At 38.8% G+C, this 20,217-nt stretch overlaps 1 protein-coding gene across 4 annotated transcripts in view; it reads left to right on the forward strand.

The window, feature by feature from the left end:
* The window catches only part of BNC1 (basonuclin zinc finger protein 1), a 74,461-nt gene that overhangs the window by 36,253 nt on the left and 17,991 nt on the right, over window positions 1-20,217 (forward strand). Inside the window, exon 1 of one of the 4 annotated variants that reach the window (XM_086849844.1) lies at window positions 17,325-17,594. The exons of the other annotated variants lie outside the window; for them this stretch is intronic. Within the exon in view, the coding sequence (XP_086705970.1) occupies window positions 17,586-17,594 (9 nt within the window). The 5' untranslated portion in view covers window positions 17,325-17,585. Of the gene's footprint in view, window positions 1-17,324; window positions 17,595-20,217 lie in introns of those variants that run through there. 4 annotated transcript variants of the gene reach the window in all.

Genomic DNA, 20,217 nt, shown 5'->3' on the forward strand with positions numbered 1-20,217 from the left:
TGGTATGGACTAAAACATTGAGAGATAACTGGAAGTGACCTTAAAAAAATCCTTCATTTATGTAGTTTTTCTTACAAAAATTTATTTTTTGGGAGATGGGACTTCCAGATGTGGTTTCAAGGTTGCTTTTGTAGACAAAAAAGAAAGAAAAACTAGAAAATTCAAGTAATTACTGTAGGTTGTTCCCCTTAATGTTTTTAAGTAAAGCTACATGAAAAAGATCCTCATTAAAAAAATTATTACAACTCAGTGATTATTTTATGCTAACAGATAAGTGATTATTATATACTAATAGATATTTCTCTAGTTTGCAAATTTAGGTGCAACTTAACAAGTTTAGTGGCAAAAGAAAGTTTATCTCAGAGGACTTCAGCAAAAAATTTCATTTAGGTATTGGGACATCACAACTAAATTCTTTGGCATTTGCTTGTTTTTCTTTCCTTTAGACAAAATTTTTTAGTTATGTTATGGGTATGAGTATTTGTTTAATATTATGAGGAAAACTTTTTATATTTTTTTTTACTATCCTTCTTACACATTCCATCGTCATTTTATGGTGTGCTGCACTGTTATCTCAAGAACAATACACATCACACTGTATGCGTGTAGTTGAGGGCATGTTTATATGAGAAAGGAGATTGTTTCTGTCTTGCTGTAATCCATGTTTGTACAACTCTTTCAATGTCTTTTAATTGTTTTGAACTCTAAAATGAAATGACTTCTAGATAAAATGAGCTTTCAGCTCTCTCCTTTTGTGACAGATTCCAGAGCATCTCTACCTCAAGGCACGTTTGGTCACCATTTTGCCTTTGTGACCCTTTCTAACCTGTACCACTCAGCAGGCTAGCACTAATGTCAGTACTGTTTACTTGGGCAAGACTGATAGCATCCAGGTGGATTTTCCAGTCCTCTTTTTTTTTTTTTTTTGCTTTCCTTTTTTTTCTCCTTTTCTTTATGCAGCCATGGAATACATACCCTAACCAAAGAGTCAAGCAACAGAGTGTTTTGCAGATCTGCCAGGTTTTTACTTTACAAATTAGTTAACATCATTTTCTTTTGCACAAACACAGGGAAAAACCTCTACTCAGTGGGAAATGGCATAGTTTAACTAACTTTAGTGGTGTTATACCATTCTGAGGTGTACTAAGGATCTGGCTTGTAAATCTGAATTTTTCCTTTTATTTGACCTTTTCTAAATAAATTTTCTTTACACTTTGTGGTCAGCTTGTAGTCCTCATTTCTTACTGAAATACTGACACCAGCATACTTCATTGAGTTAATCACTTGTATGCTGGTGTAGTGACACCAGTTACTCAAATGCCTTTTCCCTGCTTTTATTTCGTTATTTCATCTAGATGAACAAGCTTGTTCAAATTAGTATAAATCAGTCCACTTACAGTTTTTGACACAATTTAAGTACTGAATTACTGTCCTTGACAGCTGAAAGTTGCACATTCTCTGAATTTAAGACTGGAATGTAATTCTTGGCAATTAATAATAGATCATTAGAAATACTCTGAAAGTATCCACAACTGAACTCTAAAAGTGGTATGAGTGATCAGAATCCTACTGAGTGCTGCAGCAGTGCCTGTCAGGGAGAGAATATTTAACAGTGAGTGCTTGCCTTCCTCTGCAACACCAGCTCCTCCAGCCAGCATAAAAGCAGGGTGGGAAAAGTCCCCGGTCACGTCTTTGGGGGCCAACCTCTGCAAAGAGCTTGAATACCATTAGTGTGGCAAACTGTGCTGGGTACTTCTCATAGTCAAGTACAGGAAGTCCAGCATAACCCCAGTGTTCAGCTGAGGTTACATTTCTTTAATGCACAGGGATCAGGAGCTTGCCACTGGAATGCGGCGGGAGGCTCCATCCTTTGGCTCCAGCTGCAGAGCTCATGATCTTACCTCATTTCCAGATAACAGCTAATGTGGTGGCTGTTTTTCCAAACCTGTAACTGGAGCTCCATACTGATACCTGTGTAGGTTCCTGGTGGAGATGAACAGATGCAGCCCACTGAATTTTAGAGAGAAGTTGCTGAATGAATTATTTCCCCATTCAAAAAAAAATACAGATTTGTCAATAGGCTCAAATCTCTAAAGATGAAGATTTGTAAACATATTTTACTTCCTCCCCTTTGGTCTTGAAAGTGATTTCCTGATTGCAGGAGCATTCCTTTTTGTGCTCATCTATTAGTGCTGCAGCATCTTCGTAATGCTGCCACTGAGGGTTTGTGCACTGATGGCCTAATGCTGAGATGTAGAAGCACCCCAAAAATAATAATTTGCTGCTTGCCAGCTTTAAACTAAAAGTAAAATGACTGAATTTGTTTCTGATTAAAATTGCAGAGCTGTTTTACACATAGATGAGTCTTTCATTGTCTGTTCTACTTTAGTTTGGTAGCTGGTCTGTTTAGAAGCTGAAGTTTCCTGCAGTAGGAGAAAAAAACCTGTTTATTGTGTCTATTTTCTTGTGAGTTACGTATGCTTTTCTTACATTTATGGCAGTTTATTGAAATGCAAAGCGAACCTTAGAATTTCTAATGTTTGTAGCATTTGTGGACTTGTTATAAAATACCCATCCAAGAAAATACTTAATTATTAAGTCTCAAACTAAAATTTATTTACCACAAAATAACACTGTCTTGCTATTACTTACTGTGTCTTTGTGTAGGCACACAGTCACTATTGCCACTTTTAGCACTGATAACGTACTAGGAGCTAAATTTAAATAGGTTTGAAAGGGAATTTAAACTAAGAAATCGGAAGTTTTATGCTATTACCTTGATCTGCTAGTGTTTTCTTCAGTATGTCTGGAGGCAAGAGAGAAGGAAGGGAGAAAAGATGATGCTTACTGAAGCTAATCTTCCTAGGCCCCATGTATCAACATTTCTGTGGAGTCCTGTGCACAACTAGGCAGAATATCTGCTTTAGGCTGCTGCTTTGAAACACCCACAGAAGGAGCCTCTCCCTCTGCCCTGCAGATAGAGGAAGCCTGGACAGAATAAACTTTCAGAATATCCTCTGCTGATGCTTACTAATTGTTAAAGAAGTCAGGAAACTGTTGTCCTAAAAAAAGCTTACTCAAGTTGCATTCATTTCAATGTATGATTTTCAAAACTTTACAAGCAGTTAAGTAATGGCACAACAGTGTGAGGCTAGCTGGCTCTGAAACAGCTCTTAGTGCAGCCCAAGGTATTTCTTGATTCTGCAATAGGGCAGATCCCCACACAGGCAGTAGGGTGGAGAGAGGTATCCCTGCCTGTAGTCACATAATTGCCTGGCAGAAGGTTGGAAATATGATCCAAAGTCAGCATTTAGCTCATTAGGCCAAATCCTTTGGAAAACTGTCTAATAAATAGAAATAGGTCCAAAGGTATTTGAGCTTACACTTGCATTAAAAATTCTTCCTTTGTTATGTAGAGAACCATTCCAAAAGTTTTGTAGTTGACCGCTGCTGAGGTGAGTTACATTTTCACATGGAAGATGGATTCAGATAATGTTTCTGCAAAAGTTATGTGTTTACTTGCAATGCTAAAATGGACATTTTCTCAGAAGAGGAGATAGTCTGGTTTCACTGCTACTTCAGAAACTAAAAAAAAAGAAAAAAATTTTAAATTACACCAATAAAAAGGTCTTGCATCATGCCTAAGGTCATTAGCATCTGGCTTTGGGAAGCTGCCAAAGGGAATGAATTTCAAAGACTGAGACTATTAGCTGAGAGCCTGCCAGTCCCAGGAGGTCTTACCTCAGTCTTAGAGCAAGAGCTTCCTGGCAGATCTTAATAGCTGTGACAGTACTTTGAGTGCAAGGATATCACTTAGGAGTGAGTCTAGAACTACACAGGGCTTGGAAGAAACTTTTGTAACGCAGTGAATGGCTCCAGGAAGCCACCCGAGCCCAGCAACCGGGCAATGTGCAGGTGTTGCCTGCTTGCAGAGGTTCTCTTTGCTCCAGAGGAAAACAGATGCTTTTCTGCACCTGCTCTACTTTCAGCCCAGCTCAGAGGAATGCACTGCATTAATCTTGTACAGAGGTGACCAAGGCAAGGTGAATCGGCAGGGTCTCTTCCCCAGCCATGAACAGGCATCTCTCTAGATGAGCACTGCTGTATATAAACCCTCAAGCCAAGAATAGGCAGTGCATATGTATATCAGGCAGTGTTCCTGCTCAGTCCTCCAAATACTTCTCCAGCCAAAAACCCCAATCTCTTGTAGCTAACGTGAAATGACTCACCGTCAGATTATTTCATAAAGTTCCCTGTCTTTGTCAGGCACTGAGGAATGGATCTATGGCTGCACATTATCTGCCTGTTAATGTGGCACTGCAGATGAAAATAGGTGCCCATCCCTTTCAGTGGCCTTTGACAGACACAGTAGGGAGGTCAGAGGAATGCAGGCTCTTCTGGGGTACAAACAGCTGCCCAAGGGTGTGCTTTGCAGCACATACATCCATCTTAAAAGGGGAATGTGTGTGCATGTCTGTATGTGTTTTAGCACATACATAAAACCAAAAAGAGCTTGGGCTGAGGTATCCAGGAACTACCAAAAAAACCCCAAGTAATAAACCTCCCCAATAAATAAATGAAGGAAACCTGCAAGTCAAATGCATCACTGTTGTAATTCCTTTCCCACAGTGCTTTGTGTCCCTTTTCCAGTGTACTCCTCTACTCAGTGTCAGTTACTGTCCCCAGACATTAAAAAGCTGATGCTCTCACCATGTTACTGATGGAAATGATGGAAGTAATTTACTGATGGTAAAATGAGTGAGCATAAGCACAAAGGTTCATCAAAACCTGCCTTGCTTCACTTTCAAGTTCACCCTCCTGTTGTTCTCGCTTATTTTTGATAGATCATTGGCAATCCAGGTGTAAAAAGAAGTGTCTAACATCCCTTGCATGGCTACATAAGTGTACAAACATGAGACATCTGTTCCAATAGTCTATTGATGTTGCAATACATAGAGATGAAATATGTCTTCCTCAAATAAAATCCATTGTTGTTCTACAGAGAACCTGTGGCTCATCACTCTTCCACATGAGATCATTGCACAGCAGAATGAATTTTGCAAAACATAATGCAGGCAACTAAAATGGGATGGATTACTGAGTTGCTCTAACCTCAGTAACGATGACTGGTCTCAGTTCAGTTCTCATATGGATTCATTTTAGTTCTCACATTGCTAAAACTTGAGTCTTTTTTCTTGGATTTTTTTCTATTTTTTCCTGATAAATGGAATTGTGTTCAACAGGATCAGGGAAAGCAAGGATTTGAGTGAGCTGTGAAAAGAAAACACATTTTTCTTATAGTTGGCTCTCCAGGGCAAGATTTGGGTGGTAGATGGGACAGGGTGGGAGAGCATGCACTGTCTGCAGACACCTCAAAATGTCTGTGTGATGCCTTTCCTCAATAGCTAAAATTAGACATAATTTTAAGATACCTGCTTGTGCTATCCTACGCCCTGTGGATTTTGTTGTATAAGTAGCCAGAGAACTTTTTGCAAGAAGTAGAGAAAAACTTTCATATTGTTTACATTTGTTCAGTTGGGTTTTAATTGCAGGTTCAGTGGCATCCTTTATGCAGTTTCATCTGTAAAGTAAAAATTTAAAAGTTACACACAAGTCAATTATGTATTTAAAAAATGTTAACAATGTTTATGCTTAAATTTAGCTTTAAAGAAACCATCTGAATCTGAAATAAAATATTCTTCACAAAAATGAAGCAGTTTGATCCAAAATAAATTGATGAAGAGGTGCTCAAATACCTTTTCCAAACTGTAACTGGAAAATAATTTGTCTATCTTTTTGCTGTTAATATAAGTCTAGTTCATTGTTCTTAAAAATGTAATTATTATAATTTTCTTTTCATCTGAAATACTGATAGGCAAGTTAGAAGGAGATCACTCCTGCTGTATCTGCTTGGGGCCAGGTACTGGCTTTGCTAATTGGGTGCAGTTTTGCCTAAGGCAGCACAGCAGGATGCTGGACCTAGTGTCCCCTCCATGTTCCCTACATGTGTGCTTGAGTGTTGCTTGGGCTTTGATTTCAGAGAGGAGGAGCAAATGCTCTTTAGTATGGATGTCTTTCTTTTCCCATGATCACTGTTACTTTATCAACTCATTTATTTGTCAGTCATGTTTCAAAGTCCAGCTGAGTATTCAGAGCTTGGTAATTTCCAGTCCTGGGTATGGTTGTTAGACACCTGAGATTCGCAAGAACTGCAGGTCTTTGGTAAACACTTGTTTCAAACTGCATTTATTTAGTAGAGAGATAATAAAGCAGGTATCTGTACTGTACTCCTGGTCACAAATGTTGTTTACATAGACTCCTTGAGCCAGTTTTTCTGATAACTGGCTAGGTGCGATGCAACACTTTAATTGGTACATAAAATAAGCAGCATGATCCTTTGCTAATGGTTGTACTGTATTGAGCAGTTCCTAATTAGATTAAAGAAGCTCTAAATACTGGCATTGTCACAAACTGGCTTTCCAGCTACTTGTCTACGTCACAAAATGTGGATATGAAAGTAGCTTGCATCCCCCCTTCCTTGTAAACACGTGTTTCTCATTCTGTGAGGCAAACACTTCACAGTGAATGTCATACAGGTAATGTATTCTGGAGAAAGCATCTTGATAAACAGAATATGAAATTTCTATGGATAGAAACAAATTTTTAGAGCTTTCTAAAGCAGCCTATTTTTTAAAATAGATGTATTGTGAAGGCTCTTCTATTCCTCTTTACAAGCCAGTATAGTATGATGGCTCAGGACAAAGACATCTTTCTCTAAGTGTATAGAGGAAGAGTTTGTAAAGGCAATTGGGACTATACCTGTACTCTGCTGGTTTTATAAGCAGCAGTTGCCACTCACTTCCTAAAATGGAGCTCTGGAAAAAGTCCTATTCTTGGGAAGAGGATGAAGCCACAAAACTGACTGAATGACAGGCTATATCTGTCCCAGGTTTATTGTATAAATTTGGGTAAATCACAAATTTACCTGATCAAGGGAGATCATGCTTTCAATGAGGGTTGTGATGTTTTATTAGTGGGGTTTTTTAATAAAATGTGTTGAAATTACTTGAAAAGAATGGTGTCAGAGGTATATGGAGTTTATGACAGATCTGGTATAAATTGTGTTTCTGGGAACTAAACAGATTTATAGCAATGAGGATTTAAATGTATTCAGAGTACAAAAGGGTGCCTCTTTAGTAGTCTTTCTTTACTGTAGGGAAAATTAAAGATCACACTAAGTATTTAATTTCTATTTGAAATTGTAACAGGTTTTTAATAGAGGTTGTGCTGAAAATACCACAGCCTCATTTTAGCATGAGGGATTTCAGAAGAAGGTAGCACTAAATACTCAGGCTGAATTTAGTGTTTCTTCCCTCTTCAGGTTTTTGTCTGTGGAGTTTTAGTGCTCCTTTAATCAGAAGACAGAGGTTGGATGCCAGCTGCATCTCCTGTTTGTGGAAGAGACAGTTCAAAAAGAATATTCTCTTAATAATCTGTTGGACAAGGAGCTTATGTTAGAGCCATATCTGGGTGAAGAGTTTAATGCAGAAAAATTTATGACAAGCTAGGGGCTTTGGAGCAAAGCATGTGGCTGGACTAATAAAAATGTCTCACAGTTACTGCTGGAGGGCTTGATCCTGCTTCACTTCAAGCAAGCGACACAAGTCGCTGTGCAAAGGCAGGATAAAGTCTTTCAGCTTGTGGACACTCTCAGCAGGAGGGGACACCTGTCCCAGCCATTGAAAAAGGCATCAAAAGTAATCCTGAGCTGCCATTAACCCCATGCTGCTCTGGTAGGGCTGTTGCAGGGTAGCAGCCTTTACGTGCTATAGGGCAGTGACCATTCAGCTCTTCTCTCTAGGAGCCCCAGGCTCCTTCTCACCACCACTGTATGGTTTATTTTAACACTAGGACAACATAAAAGAGCAAAGGAGGTTTGTGAAAAGTCACACAAACCGTGTGTGTGTGTTTAGTATACCTGAAGGCTTGTTACTTCCTTGTGGTAATCCTGCCAGGCCTCCTCCTTCAATCACTTCTGTGTTGGTCGGGCAGTCAGCTTCCTGTAGATATTTTACCCCAAACCCCTGCTCCATAAGAGACTTCTGTTTTACACCTGCCACCCTTCTAATAATTGTATGATTTCGCAACTTGTTCTAGCCCTGGCACTCCTCCAAGCAGTTCCCAAACGTGCACTAAAAAGTGGTTGGTCTTGGAGCACTTTTCTTCTTTTCCACTTTTCATGCTATGCATGCTTCCCTATTATTTTAAACCACTGTATTAATGGAAGGAAAGCCCAGATAACCAGTCCAGGGCTTGAAAGTTATTAACAGGACAGCTCTGGTTTCACCCTAAAATAGGTTTGTGCTTGCTCAAGTGCATTTCAAGAGGCATCAGTGATAAAATTTAAGGGACTTGGTAGCCAATACAATACATAATTCACATCAGCTTTGTGTTTCTTCAATTGCTTTTCTCTGTTGCAACACTCAAATATTCCCACAAGTTATTTACTTCCCAAAGTTGCTAGCTGTCTGTGGCATCCCAGCCACTTAACCAAGTCTAGTGTCCAGATCACCCAGATAGATAGAGCTTGAGCTGACAGTTTAGCTCCAGTCTGAACACATTTAAGCTGATAATTTCTAGTATGCAAGTCTGTTGTTAATGCTGCCTAAATACCAGGTAGGAGAGGTTCTGTTTTTTCTATACAGTCTCCTGTCAGAAAGCTGAGACAGGGATTGGCAGAAGGAGGAAAGGGGCTGGAAAGCCTGTAAGCAGAGAAGGGCTCTGTGCTGGAAGTCTGCTCTGTATCCTGGGTTCAGAGGAAGGCAAAGTGGTGAGGAGATGAGAGGAGGGGAACTGCGGAGGCTGCCTGGGCAATGGGGCAAGGCAGCATCGGAAAATAAATGAGAGCTCACGGCAGATGCCAATTCCTCAGCCAGCTATTCTTGGCAAGGAATACAAAGCTTAAAGCAAGGCAGAGTTATATTTATTTATATATGTGCATGTGTATGTATATATATATGTATGTATTTTATTTTTTAAAGGTTTCTCTTATTTCCAGGTTTTAAATTATTTCAGATGCTGTCTCTATTGGAGGTGCCACAATAACTCAAAGCTTCACAGAGACAAATCTATTATAGCTTATATCACAGGAATGCCCAGAGGCTTCTTGTAGGGACAAAGCCCCATTGTGTCAGATGTTATGGAAACATCATGTATATCTTTGATTTATAGTGGATTTTGAATCACCCTTAATAGTTTAATATTTTTTCCCATCAGTAAGTTTCAGTTTTCATGCTTTGAAAGGGGCTTTGAAAGGGTTTTTCTAGGTTTGGGCAAAAATTTCTGTAGATCACTACAGCCACTTTTGCATACAATTTCTATATACCATCATTGGCAAATACCAACAGTGGGGAGTAAAACTAGATATAAGTGATTCTGAAAATGTATCACAGTGGGAGATTTGAATGTAACAGTAACTGTAAAAGAGTAAGAAAATGAGAATTCTTCTTTTTTTGTGATCTTGGAATTGAAATGTCCCTTTGCTAGCAAAGTATTTAGACATTCTGTGACCAAAATGAAGGAGGCAGAAATGTGATGAAAACACTGAAGGATCTTTTGGAAAAACTCAGTGTAACATTTTCAATTAAATATTGCCAGTTTTAATTTTTCCCCAGTAACAGTAGGATTTGTCCTAGCTGTTGCTAAGCTGTTTTTTAGGATATGATAATCTAAAAGACACTATGTTGACTGTACAGTATAAAATTTTCCTATTAACCATACCAATAGTGGATGGTTGCTTGCACAATTTAACAACAAGTTCTGTAAATAATCTTTGGAGGCGACTAGGACTGTTAATTTATTTTAACAAGTGCTTCTGCAGAGTTACAGTTTTGACCAGGAATGGTAGTTTTATTCAATATGTGAATACAGTAACTTTGAATTTGTTCAGCGTAATAAAATAGCATCTGCTATGCATGAATGTTGGAAGACATTTGGACTGTGACTGCATAAGGTGATGGTTTGTGTTAGCCAGAGTTCCAACATTTTTGTTAATGCCACTCACATCATCAAGGTGTCCAAAGCTACCATCAAGTAGCCGGGCAGCTTTCACTGCAAGTTTCTCACATACTATCCTTCTGCACTCCATTTCTAAAGTCTTATCTCCCTTGTCCATAGCCAAAAGCTACTAACTTGGAACAAAGTTCAATCATGACCCAAACATAATGAAGAAGGAGAAATCACAAAAGATGGAGTTAATGGCTGCGGCTACCGCTGTGGATCCTTTTGCCACAGGCTCTGAAAGTCTGGAAAATTAATCAAAGTTCAATCAAGGATGTATGATATTGCGGCTGCTGCTGCAGCAGTGTCTGGTGTCACCTGGGAGCTGTCCATTAAAAACAGCTCACTGCAAACCGTCCTGGTATCGATGTGCTATCCCGGTTGGAGGGGGTAGTCAGATGCTACTCCAGGACATTGCTATGCCTTCTGTTTTCACTCTTGGGTAAACTTCAGAAGTTTAACACATTCTAGACATAAAAAGAACAGGCGCATGTCTGGAGTAAGTTAGTAAAAGAGGCAGCTTTGAAGAAATCTACTAATGGTGGATGGGTAATGCTTTCAAGGAAATTTTCTTGGAAATGGCACCGTAAAATAGGAACTGAAATTTTCTCCCAATCAAGTATAAGAGTATGTAGATGAGAAGATAACTGAGAATTAAGGTTTTGGTTAAAGGATAAAGCTGTAAGAAAAGTCTTTAGCAGAGTTGGGAGACCTGGTAAATAAGCCTCTAAGACAAGCAGTGATTGTCATAGAGACAACAGTACTTTAAGTATGGTTGTTAAACTCAACTGGTCAGAAATTTGTAGCTGATGAGCTTGCAAAAGAATCTGGAGTAGATAAATTAGTGACTTTTTTTGCAATAATTCTTCATCCAAAATTCGTTTAAAAAATAGCGACTCTTTGCTTTTTATTTCATTGCCTGGGAAAAATGTGTCCTGTAACTTGTTTGATGTTTACGATTAAAACTTGGCAAGAGCTGTAGGCAGGGAAAATTCATCTTTCATTTTATCAGTCTGACACTGAGACATGTCCTAGTCATCTCTCTAATACTCTAACACTCCCATGAAACAAACAAAATTGCCACCACTGGTATTACCGCTGTGTTACTCATCAGTTATTATATGCCGTGGTTTAAACGGTTAAAAACCACTACCTGGTATTACAGAACAAGAAGGACAGAAAAAAGAGGAGAAAATAAAAAACAAAGCCATAACCAAAAGGAAGGAAGAGGCTGGAGGCTTTGAAAATAAATACAAATCTCCATAGAATAGGTGAAGGATCTTCTGTATTGGTAGGATTCATCATCTTTTGGGAAAAAAAGAACAAAGAACATTACTGTTTCAGGTGTTACATTGCCAACTGTCTTTAACCATGTGAATGTGAGTGGCTACCAGTTTTATGGCAGGCATTTTATTCTGACTTGGACACACCTCTGGCCCAATGTCACACCCTTTGGCCTCAGGGCACAATCGTGGTTCCTGACTGTTCCTCTTATGACAACACCAAGTCTCTGGAATTCTGTCTCAGCCCTTTCAATCAGATAGCATAAACATGTCTGTCTCCCCATTGTATTTCTGCCTGGTTCATCAGAATGGTTTGACTGAAATTAATGGTATTCTTTTGATAAACCATTAGTGTTAGAAAGGGGTTTGAATTTTTTTGTCAATACTAAATCTTGGTGACAGGCAGAAACTGCCTGTTAAAACTTGTGTTGTAATTTGAGGATTAAATGCTGCACCTCTGAGAAACATCAGTATCAAAACTGATTTGCTTTAAGAGACTTAATGTTGTTAGGATCTGCAGTTTGACAGGGTAGATTCCTTAATAACAGAGTTAGCAATTAAATGTTTTAAACTCCTCACAAGACTTGCAAGATCAGAGGGCAGAAAGGGACGTGTAGCTGATAGAGCACCCACCTTAATCCCTGACAGTGAAAGACTTCAACTCCCATTATTGTTTGGTTATTAGATAAAGTTAGAAAGTTGCATTTCACTTGCTAACATCTTTCTCATCTTTGGGAAGTTCTCAAAGAATTCAACTTTGCATATTCTTATTTTTTGCTAGCACTTTCATGCAGACCCATCCCAAACTAGACTGATCACTGAAAAAAAAAAAAGATAGGCAGAGCTGCCAGGAACCTTTGGAGTGTTCTTGCTGCAGCATTCCCATCTCACTCTTTATACCCGTATCTGTAGCTGGGTGGGTATCTCATACATGTATATGACATTGTATATGGAAAAATGATGCAGTCTTATGCCACCCATTTAGACAGAAGCTGCATGCTTCACAGCAGGTAAAAATATTTAGAAAGGTAGAGAACAGAATGAATAGTTAAGCCTATTTTCTGTCTCAGCCCAGAGTGGGGGGCAGTAGAAGGAAGGAACAAGAAAGAGTCTTTTAATGCAGACTCTCCAAAATGACCTAATAAACCTAATTTGGAGACTTTATAAATGCTTTCAGGTCCTAGAATGAAATTGGAAGCATTCAACAGAAAGGCCCAGTTATGACAGAATTGAGTGAACACACCACTGTGGCATATGTGAATATGCTTTCATTAGGAGCAATAAAATGTTGTACTTGTTTGTCATCAAGTGTCTGCTAAATGTCTTTTGTTCAGTGCAAAGCAGCATCAAAGGGAAGAAACTGGAACACCAGAAAGTGAAAGAGTAGAATAGAGTAATACTTCAAGGTTAATGCTGTCGATGGGTGAAGTGGTTTAGTGTATAATTCTGGTGATCTTAAGATACCTCAAAAATTTTTTACACAAAGAGTGAATAATACAAATTGGAGAATCAAAATATACAACTGCAGAAATCATTGGAAGTGGGAGAAGACTTTGGTAGGAGGATCATCAGCAGGACTATCTCAAGTAGTAAATAATAATAAGATATGACATGAACAAATGTACTGATTAGCTCAGAGGAGTCTAAACCAAGTCCTTTGGTTTATTATGTTTCATGGTTTAAAGCTATATGCTTTAACACCAGTATACTAAAAAGCTTTTGTTGTGTGATACATAATTACGCCACATTGTATACATATGCTACTGTTAGTGCTGAGAGATTTGCCTTGAAAAAGGCTGTAACTTAAAACCACCAAACTTTATTAGATGCAAAAAGGATTACATAATCAAATTTTTCAGAGGCAAATACACTGTGACATAAAGCAACCATTAATAAGAGTTGAAAAGAAACTTACTCTCCAGGCCAGTCCTAATTGTTAATTGCAGTTTCTTGATCTTAGTGGCAGCCAGTGGAGAGGCACCATTTCACAGGGGTGGGTCAGTGGTACTGGTGTCGGTGATGTGTCTCTGGGTTTGTCATATACACTATTTTAAATGTTAGCATTTTGTAATGACTTCACTACTATTTTGGGCTACAGACAAGTAATGCAATGAACAGATGAAAATTTGCTGAAGCAGAGGTGCAAATGCAGAGAGTATTCAATAAACTTATCTTGCTGGGTTGAGCTTGTCTAATTACCCTAAAGGGGATAGAAGCATCAAGATGAGGTAAATATTTAAGCTTCATTTAAACCATTAGCAGAAAACAGTTTTGGACACTTTATAACTTAGGCTACCTTACAAATCAGCCTGTGTGAAAAAACTGAGCAAGAAATCTGTGTTTCTCTGTTGCATAGTGAGAACTGGAGTGCCCTAACTGTCCTTCCACACATCTTCAGAAACTTTATCAAGTGCTTTATGCCTTGAGCAGGCTTGTTTGTAGTTTGACTAGTGCTCAAAACCTGTGCTGCAGCACACTCTTTAAATCTCTTCTCATCTTCATGTATATGGGTTTGTTGGATTTTAAAAAACATTGGACTTGTAAGTTGTTTGAAACCCACAATTCTTTGTCTTGCTGACAGGCTATCAGTTCTCCTTATTTTCAAAGTCTGTTTCTTCTTTCCCCTCCTACTTCCACAAAATCTTGTGTCCCTGTAGTCCTGGACAGCAATTCCTACTCCTGTTGGCTTTTCTCCCTGAAAAGTGACCTGGAGCCCAGTGGTATGATCATGGGGCTTCACATTTCTTCTGAGAAATATTTAATCCACACGTCTCTCCAAGGCAAGTGAGCAAAGCATTAAATTAGTGCTAAGATCTTTGCCAGCACTGATTTAAGTAAGAGGGACATAGTGTATTATGTGATTGGAATTTAGGCCAAGCAGGCAGGACATGGAGGTTAAGGCCATTGTGCAGTGAGCTCTGGGAGGAACAGCATGAGGCAGCAGCATGTGGTTGGGGAATTTAGAATTTACATGCCTATTTGCCTGGAGAACGCAGTGGCAGAACAAACCTACTCCCAGTGTTTAGTCAATGTTTGGTAATTTTCCTGATACTCTCCTTAGAATGATTTTTTTTGAATCAAACACCAAAATTCAAGTCATGATTGAAATTTAAGAGTCAGGAGAAATCTGTTCTTGGGGATTGTATTGCACTTTGTGCTGTGTGACTCAGTTTTGTTTGTAGTGATTCCCTACAGTTAATACCCATTTTTAAAGTACCCTAGATAATAAAATCGGTTAGGATCAGCAGCTTTTTGTTTATAGTCAGTTCCATGTGTTGGAACTCTTCTCAAAACCATGAGTACTTCCTCCTGCATTTGGTTAAGAAGCTTTAGCACTTCACAGTCATCCCACTACATTCATGCTGCTCTGAGCACACAGGCTGGGACATGGAGAAGAAGGAACAGGCTGGGGCAGGTGGGAGGAGAAAGCTGCTTTCCTTGGGCTGCCTTGTTACACTGTGATTTTTGGTATTTGTTATGACATACATGGAGTTCAGACCTGGGGACCCTTTTCCTTTGCCCTCAGCACGGTCCTTGAGAAGAACATAATGAATGAGATGCTATAGTTTCCACAAAGAGCTTACAATTTACATAGATTTGAAACCAAAAAAACAGTAATTCAGAAGCAAGGAAATATAAATCAATTTAAATAACTTGCCTGAGGTCAAATAGCACTTCAGTGGCAGAGCCCCAAGCGAAGTCCAGGACCTCTGTCTCAAGGTTGGTGCTCTGTCCCAATGTCTGTTTCTTTTCACAAGAAGCTGGTTTTTCAGGAAGCTGAAGAAGATTTAGGGAAGTCACCCTCTGCTTTCCATTTTGGTAATTCTTAAAGTACATCTTGATAACTGCTCTGTACAAGTAAGCTTGAACTATGAATCAGCTGAAATTACTAAAAAACACTGATAATGTACCAGTATTCCTTTAGAAGTTGACCTGCAGATAAAAACTGTGCCTTGCGCATGTCACATTATGCCAGGGATCACTGGATTCTGCTAAAAGTCACACAGGTAGTAAAACACTGAAAAATTACTAATCAGAAGTAGTGAACAGTTTAAAAAGAGCATGAATGTGCTCCCATTAAATATTCATTGAAAAAGCTTGAATAATGAAAACAATGCTTAAAATAAAAGACTGTTAGTAGATAATTAATTAAGAAAACAGTAAATTGGTCTTAAATTGTTTGCTATGGATAGCTAGCCCATTTAATAAGAATTATCATCATCCAGGCAAATGGCACATAGCTAGTAAATAGGTTTTTCTTGGGAACTTGCTAGAGGGAAGAGCAGCTCTCCACACATCTAAGTTTTAGTCACTTATCATTTTGAAGTCAATTCAGAGCTTCTGGCAGTTTATGTAATCTTAAGCTACTCTTCTCACCTTTGTTGCAGAATTTTCAATCATGTTGAGTCCTTTTTAGTTAACATCACTGCTTGATTCATTAAGAAGGAAATACAATTTTAGTAACAAGGTGTGCCTTTGGCTTTGAGTTAACATCTTGAGAGAGCAGCTAGGTTTTGTGCCCATCACAAGGTAGATGCTTTTAAAACTTTGCTGTTTAGAATCAGTTCAAATAACATGGTTTTGGCTGGGCACTTTTCCCACAGTTTACAAGGCTGGTGATAATCCGTGTGTCCTGCCCTGTGTCCCCAAGACAGAAGTGCCTGGGGCATCTTGCTAGGCCCAGAGGTGGCACTGGAGCCTCCATGTGGCGCTCTGTTGGGAATGGACCAGTGGCTGACTCTTGCCACACTTGAGTGCTTTTTGCCAGAAGGATCTGTCTGACCATTCTAGGAAACTCCATCCCCCTTTCTTTTTTTCTCTCTTGTTCAATAGTTTAGCGGGAGAAATAAGGTATAGAGGGGAGAAACCTAAGGATTTAGGAAAGCATATGCTTCCTGTCATGCTCTGTAGGATGAGATTTTGGGATCATGTTGTCCTTACCCTGGTCTGATTCCAATTACTGCCACACATTTAACATTAACTATACTCCAGTATTTAGCTAAGTGTGAATTAGGTTCTCCTTAAGCCTTGTGCATTTATCAAGTGAATAGTAAACAGGATTAGTGGAAGACAACTAATAAACCAACAATAATAATATGTTAGCTGCCTTCTCCCTACAGCCATCTTATTTCCTGCTGCCTTTCCTATGGGATTACAGGTATTCATCAGCATTGTCAGATGTTGTCCTGGTATGTTCCTACAGGGATTCCCTCTGAGTTCAGTGCAGCTTGCTCATGTCTTTAGTCTACAGTGTATTCCTGAGTTAGGAGGGTGCAAAGAAATTATCTACAGGAATTAAAAGGAGAGAAGTGTTTTGTCCTGGGGGAGTTTTTTGGGTTTTTTAATAGGTGAGAAAGGACTATGACAAAAATTCTGCTCTAGCTCATGAATGCAACCCAACACCTGAATAACTGAAACCAGATTTTGGCCCAATTACTAGAAAGTAATTCTTCTCCTGTCTTTATGACCTGTACTGCTGTTAATAGGAAGCTTCAACTTCATAAAAAGGAATAAATTTCAGCCCTAACTCAGAAGTCAGTTGATAAGGGGAAATGTTTTAACTTTAAAAAATACACACCCCACTCACTGAACCTTTGAGACCTGCAAATGTTAAAAAGAAAAAAAAAAGTGCAGCAGCTGCAATTTGAAAAACAACACTGATGCTAAAAACAAGTAATTTTACACATAAGTACCTCATAGCTTATTTGCAGATAGTTGTACGCTCTGAGAAGAAGAAAAAAAAATAGTAATAGGCCCTAGGTCAGCTGCATTGATTTAATGCATTACTTAGGCTGCCAGAGCAGAGGTAGAATCTCCTCGCACTGCATTAGGAGCGCCTCAAGCCTCCGTGACTCCTTTTGATCAAATCTCTGTGAAAGATGAGTGTCATGCCCTCTTCAAGCCAGCTGTGAGGGGACTGCCCTGCGACTGGAGGAGCGCGCTGGAGCACAGCACTCCGGGGCAGCGAGGTGAGAGCTGGCTGCAGAGGTGAGAGGCAGACACAACTTCGTACTGTAGGTCTGGAGAACACCAAGGGGGAGGATCTTATTTCACTCCCCTGTGCACAGCCTGAGCATACATCAGACCTTGAGGTGCTCAGAGTCAGACAAGAGTAAAGAGGCGTGTGATGGTTCTTCTGCCTTAGTACTTGTACAGGCAGGAGTGTTTCCAGTACTTCTTTGTACAACTCACTGAGGGAATGGGAAACTGTTTTATAGCTCTGGAAACATAAGCACAGTAAGAATGTCTGAGGTAAGGAAAGTTCTTTGCAGTTCTATATGAATGTATGTTTTTACTGTGCAACTTTTTCTTGTGGCTATGCACTGTGGAGATATAAAAAATGTTGCAATGGTGTTGTTTTGGGTAATGAACAATGGAGATGAGAGCTGTAGGGAGCTGTGTTCTCCATTTCTTAATTATGAAAATATACTGTAAAAGTAAAAAACTAGTTTCTGTAAAAATCTGGGGTTTTTTTCTGCTGTACGCTGTAAACAACTGTGTGACTTTCCTGTTCTACAGTAAGTAATGCAGAATTACAGCCTGATTATAATAAGCAGAGCCATCACTTGTGTAATTGTTTTCCAATTGAAGTAGTAGCATGTAAATCATAAATACTTGACAATGTTTAATTGTACAAGTCCTCAATATACATTAATAGCAGTAAAATCTGTGATTTGTGACTCAGATGTGTTTTGAGTCAAGTGCTTTAACCAGATACATTATCATTATCATGATGTATAAATGCACTAGAGAGCAGACAACAATGTAATTTCACTACCAAGTTCTTTAGAAATTACCACTGAAGTGGAGTGTAATGTATGCCCTTTATATACAATTTATTTTTGACTGTTTAGCACCCAGAAAATAAGGCCAGCAATTCTTTTCTTAGGATCAGTCTGTTTGTATTTTGGGGCGGGGGGGGGAAGGGGGAAGGAGGTGGGTGGGTTTAAGTATGAGTGTGTGTGTGTATGGGGGGGGGGGGGGGTCTGGGTTTTTAAATATATTGTGCTAATTAAGTGTCTTGTATTGTGATGCATTTAACTTATTTATTTGGATTTTTTTTCATCACATAGAAAAATAAACATGGTCTAATTGTCAGCTCATACATAATGAGGTTTTGTTAGATGTGTTTAAGATACAGCATTTTACTTTCTGGTTTATTAATTGGTCAAATACTTCCAGTCCTCTGTGTAACAAATTCTTGGTTTAAAAATGAGGAGAGGGCAGATCACTAACCCAGGGGAGGACTACTGATATACACAGGCTGTGGTTTATCCTTCAGTAAAATCCTACGGATAAAAAGTGACACTATTTTTTTTTTTCTTTCTTTTCTTTTTTTTTTTTTCTTTTCCTTTTCTTCTTTAGATATTTTTCAGTCTGAATAACCTGGGAGCCAGGCAACATTCTGATATTTTGGGGATGTGGGAGAGAGAAAATAAAACAGACCAGTTTTGTTTTAATTTAAAACAAACCATTGTTTGAAAGGCATTTAACAGTCAATTTTCACATCTGATCCGAAGTTGGATTTTATTGTGCTCATTTAGTTGAGATTGCTGTTCAAGCAATTCCATATAAATTTTTGTAATTCATGTAACTACTTGGCTTCTTGAACCTCGGGAGCTGATTGTTTGTCTTATCTTTTGGTGAGCTAACTCTGCGTTATGTTGCAAAACCTTGGGGCATGTTGTGTTTCTTCGTGTTCCTGCAGTCTGCAAGTGAAGTCAGCTTCATTAGTTTCATGATGGCACATCAGTACACATGGCTGGTGTTGCCGCTTCCTTCAAGCTACTCCCGGAGCATGATCTGGGCTGCCTTGGTTTGGATAAGCTTGTAAGGATTTGTCAGCCAGATGTGACAAGATTGTCAAGAGGCAAGTAAAGAAGGAGATCTGATATTAATCAGTGCATAGCTTGGAGCCAAACTTTCTCAAATGCAGTGTAGTAACATGTTCTTCTCATTTACTGCTTCTCTTTGTGGCTATAGAACTGCCACTGTCTGAGTTTGACGGTTAAAAGGGATGCCAGCTAATAGTCTTTAATTGTAAGGATACAATTCTAGGTGGGAAAAGATCATATGCTTCTATTTTTAACATCCTTTTGGAAAATAAGTGCAGTTTGTTGTAAGATATGCAAGCGTTATGTTAGACAAGAGTCTCTGTTTCTGTCCTTTGCTTTTAAAACAGGGAAATTGTGGCTCAGCTCTCAGTGCTGGAGGAGTGGGAGGTGGGGGAGTCTCACTCCACTCCAGGTCATGGGGCAAAGTGGGTCCACCATTATTTTAACTACTAACAACAGTGTGTGTTGGTTTGCTTTGTTCTAGTGATTAGAACAATATACCCTGAAGAATACCTTTCTGATTGCTCCTTTTACAGAAAAGGGAAAAATACGGACTTTTGAAGAACATATCACATATTCAACTAGATTTGCCATTATGTGAATAGTATTGATAGTGGGGTTTTTTAATGATCAGTATAATTGTGCAATTCTGTTTGAATTAAGCGCTAGAATTTTGAGCAATTTGCAGCTCCATCAAACTTTTAACAATAAGTGAGCATATAAGAAAGTAACAAATCTTATGGAAAATATATTTTTGTTATACTTAATATACATATGGATTTTTGCTTGATTGATTTCTTAAAAGTAGTTATTCTGTTTATTCTTTAAACTACTGAACCAGCTATAACCTATTGAGAATTCTAAGCATAATGGTATCTGCAAACATATCCAAACATTTGGAAGAGCTGAATTTTCACAGAAATAGGAAAAATTATTACAAATATAGGGTGACTTCATGGGCTTTTACTTGAACTTCTGCCTTCTGAGGCTGCAGCGAGGTTTGGCTTTTTGATACCAAATGTCTTGACTTCCAGCTTCCG

Source organism: Cyanistes caeruleus, chromosome 13 (assembly GCF_971803275.1).
Source record: "Cyanistes caeruleus chromosome 13, bCyaCae1.hap1.1, whole genome shotgun sequence".
Taxonomy (NCBI): Eukaryota; Metazoa; Chordata; class Aves; order Passeriformes; family Paridae; genus Cyanistes; species Cyanistes caeruleus.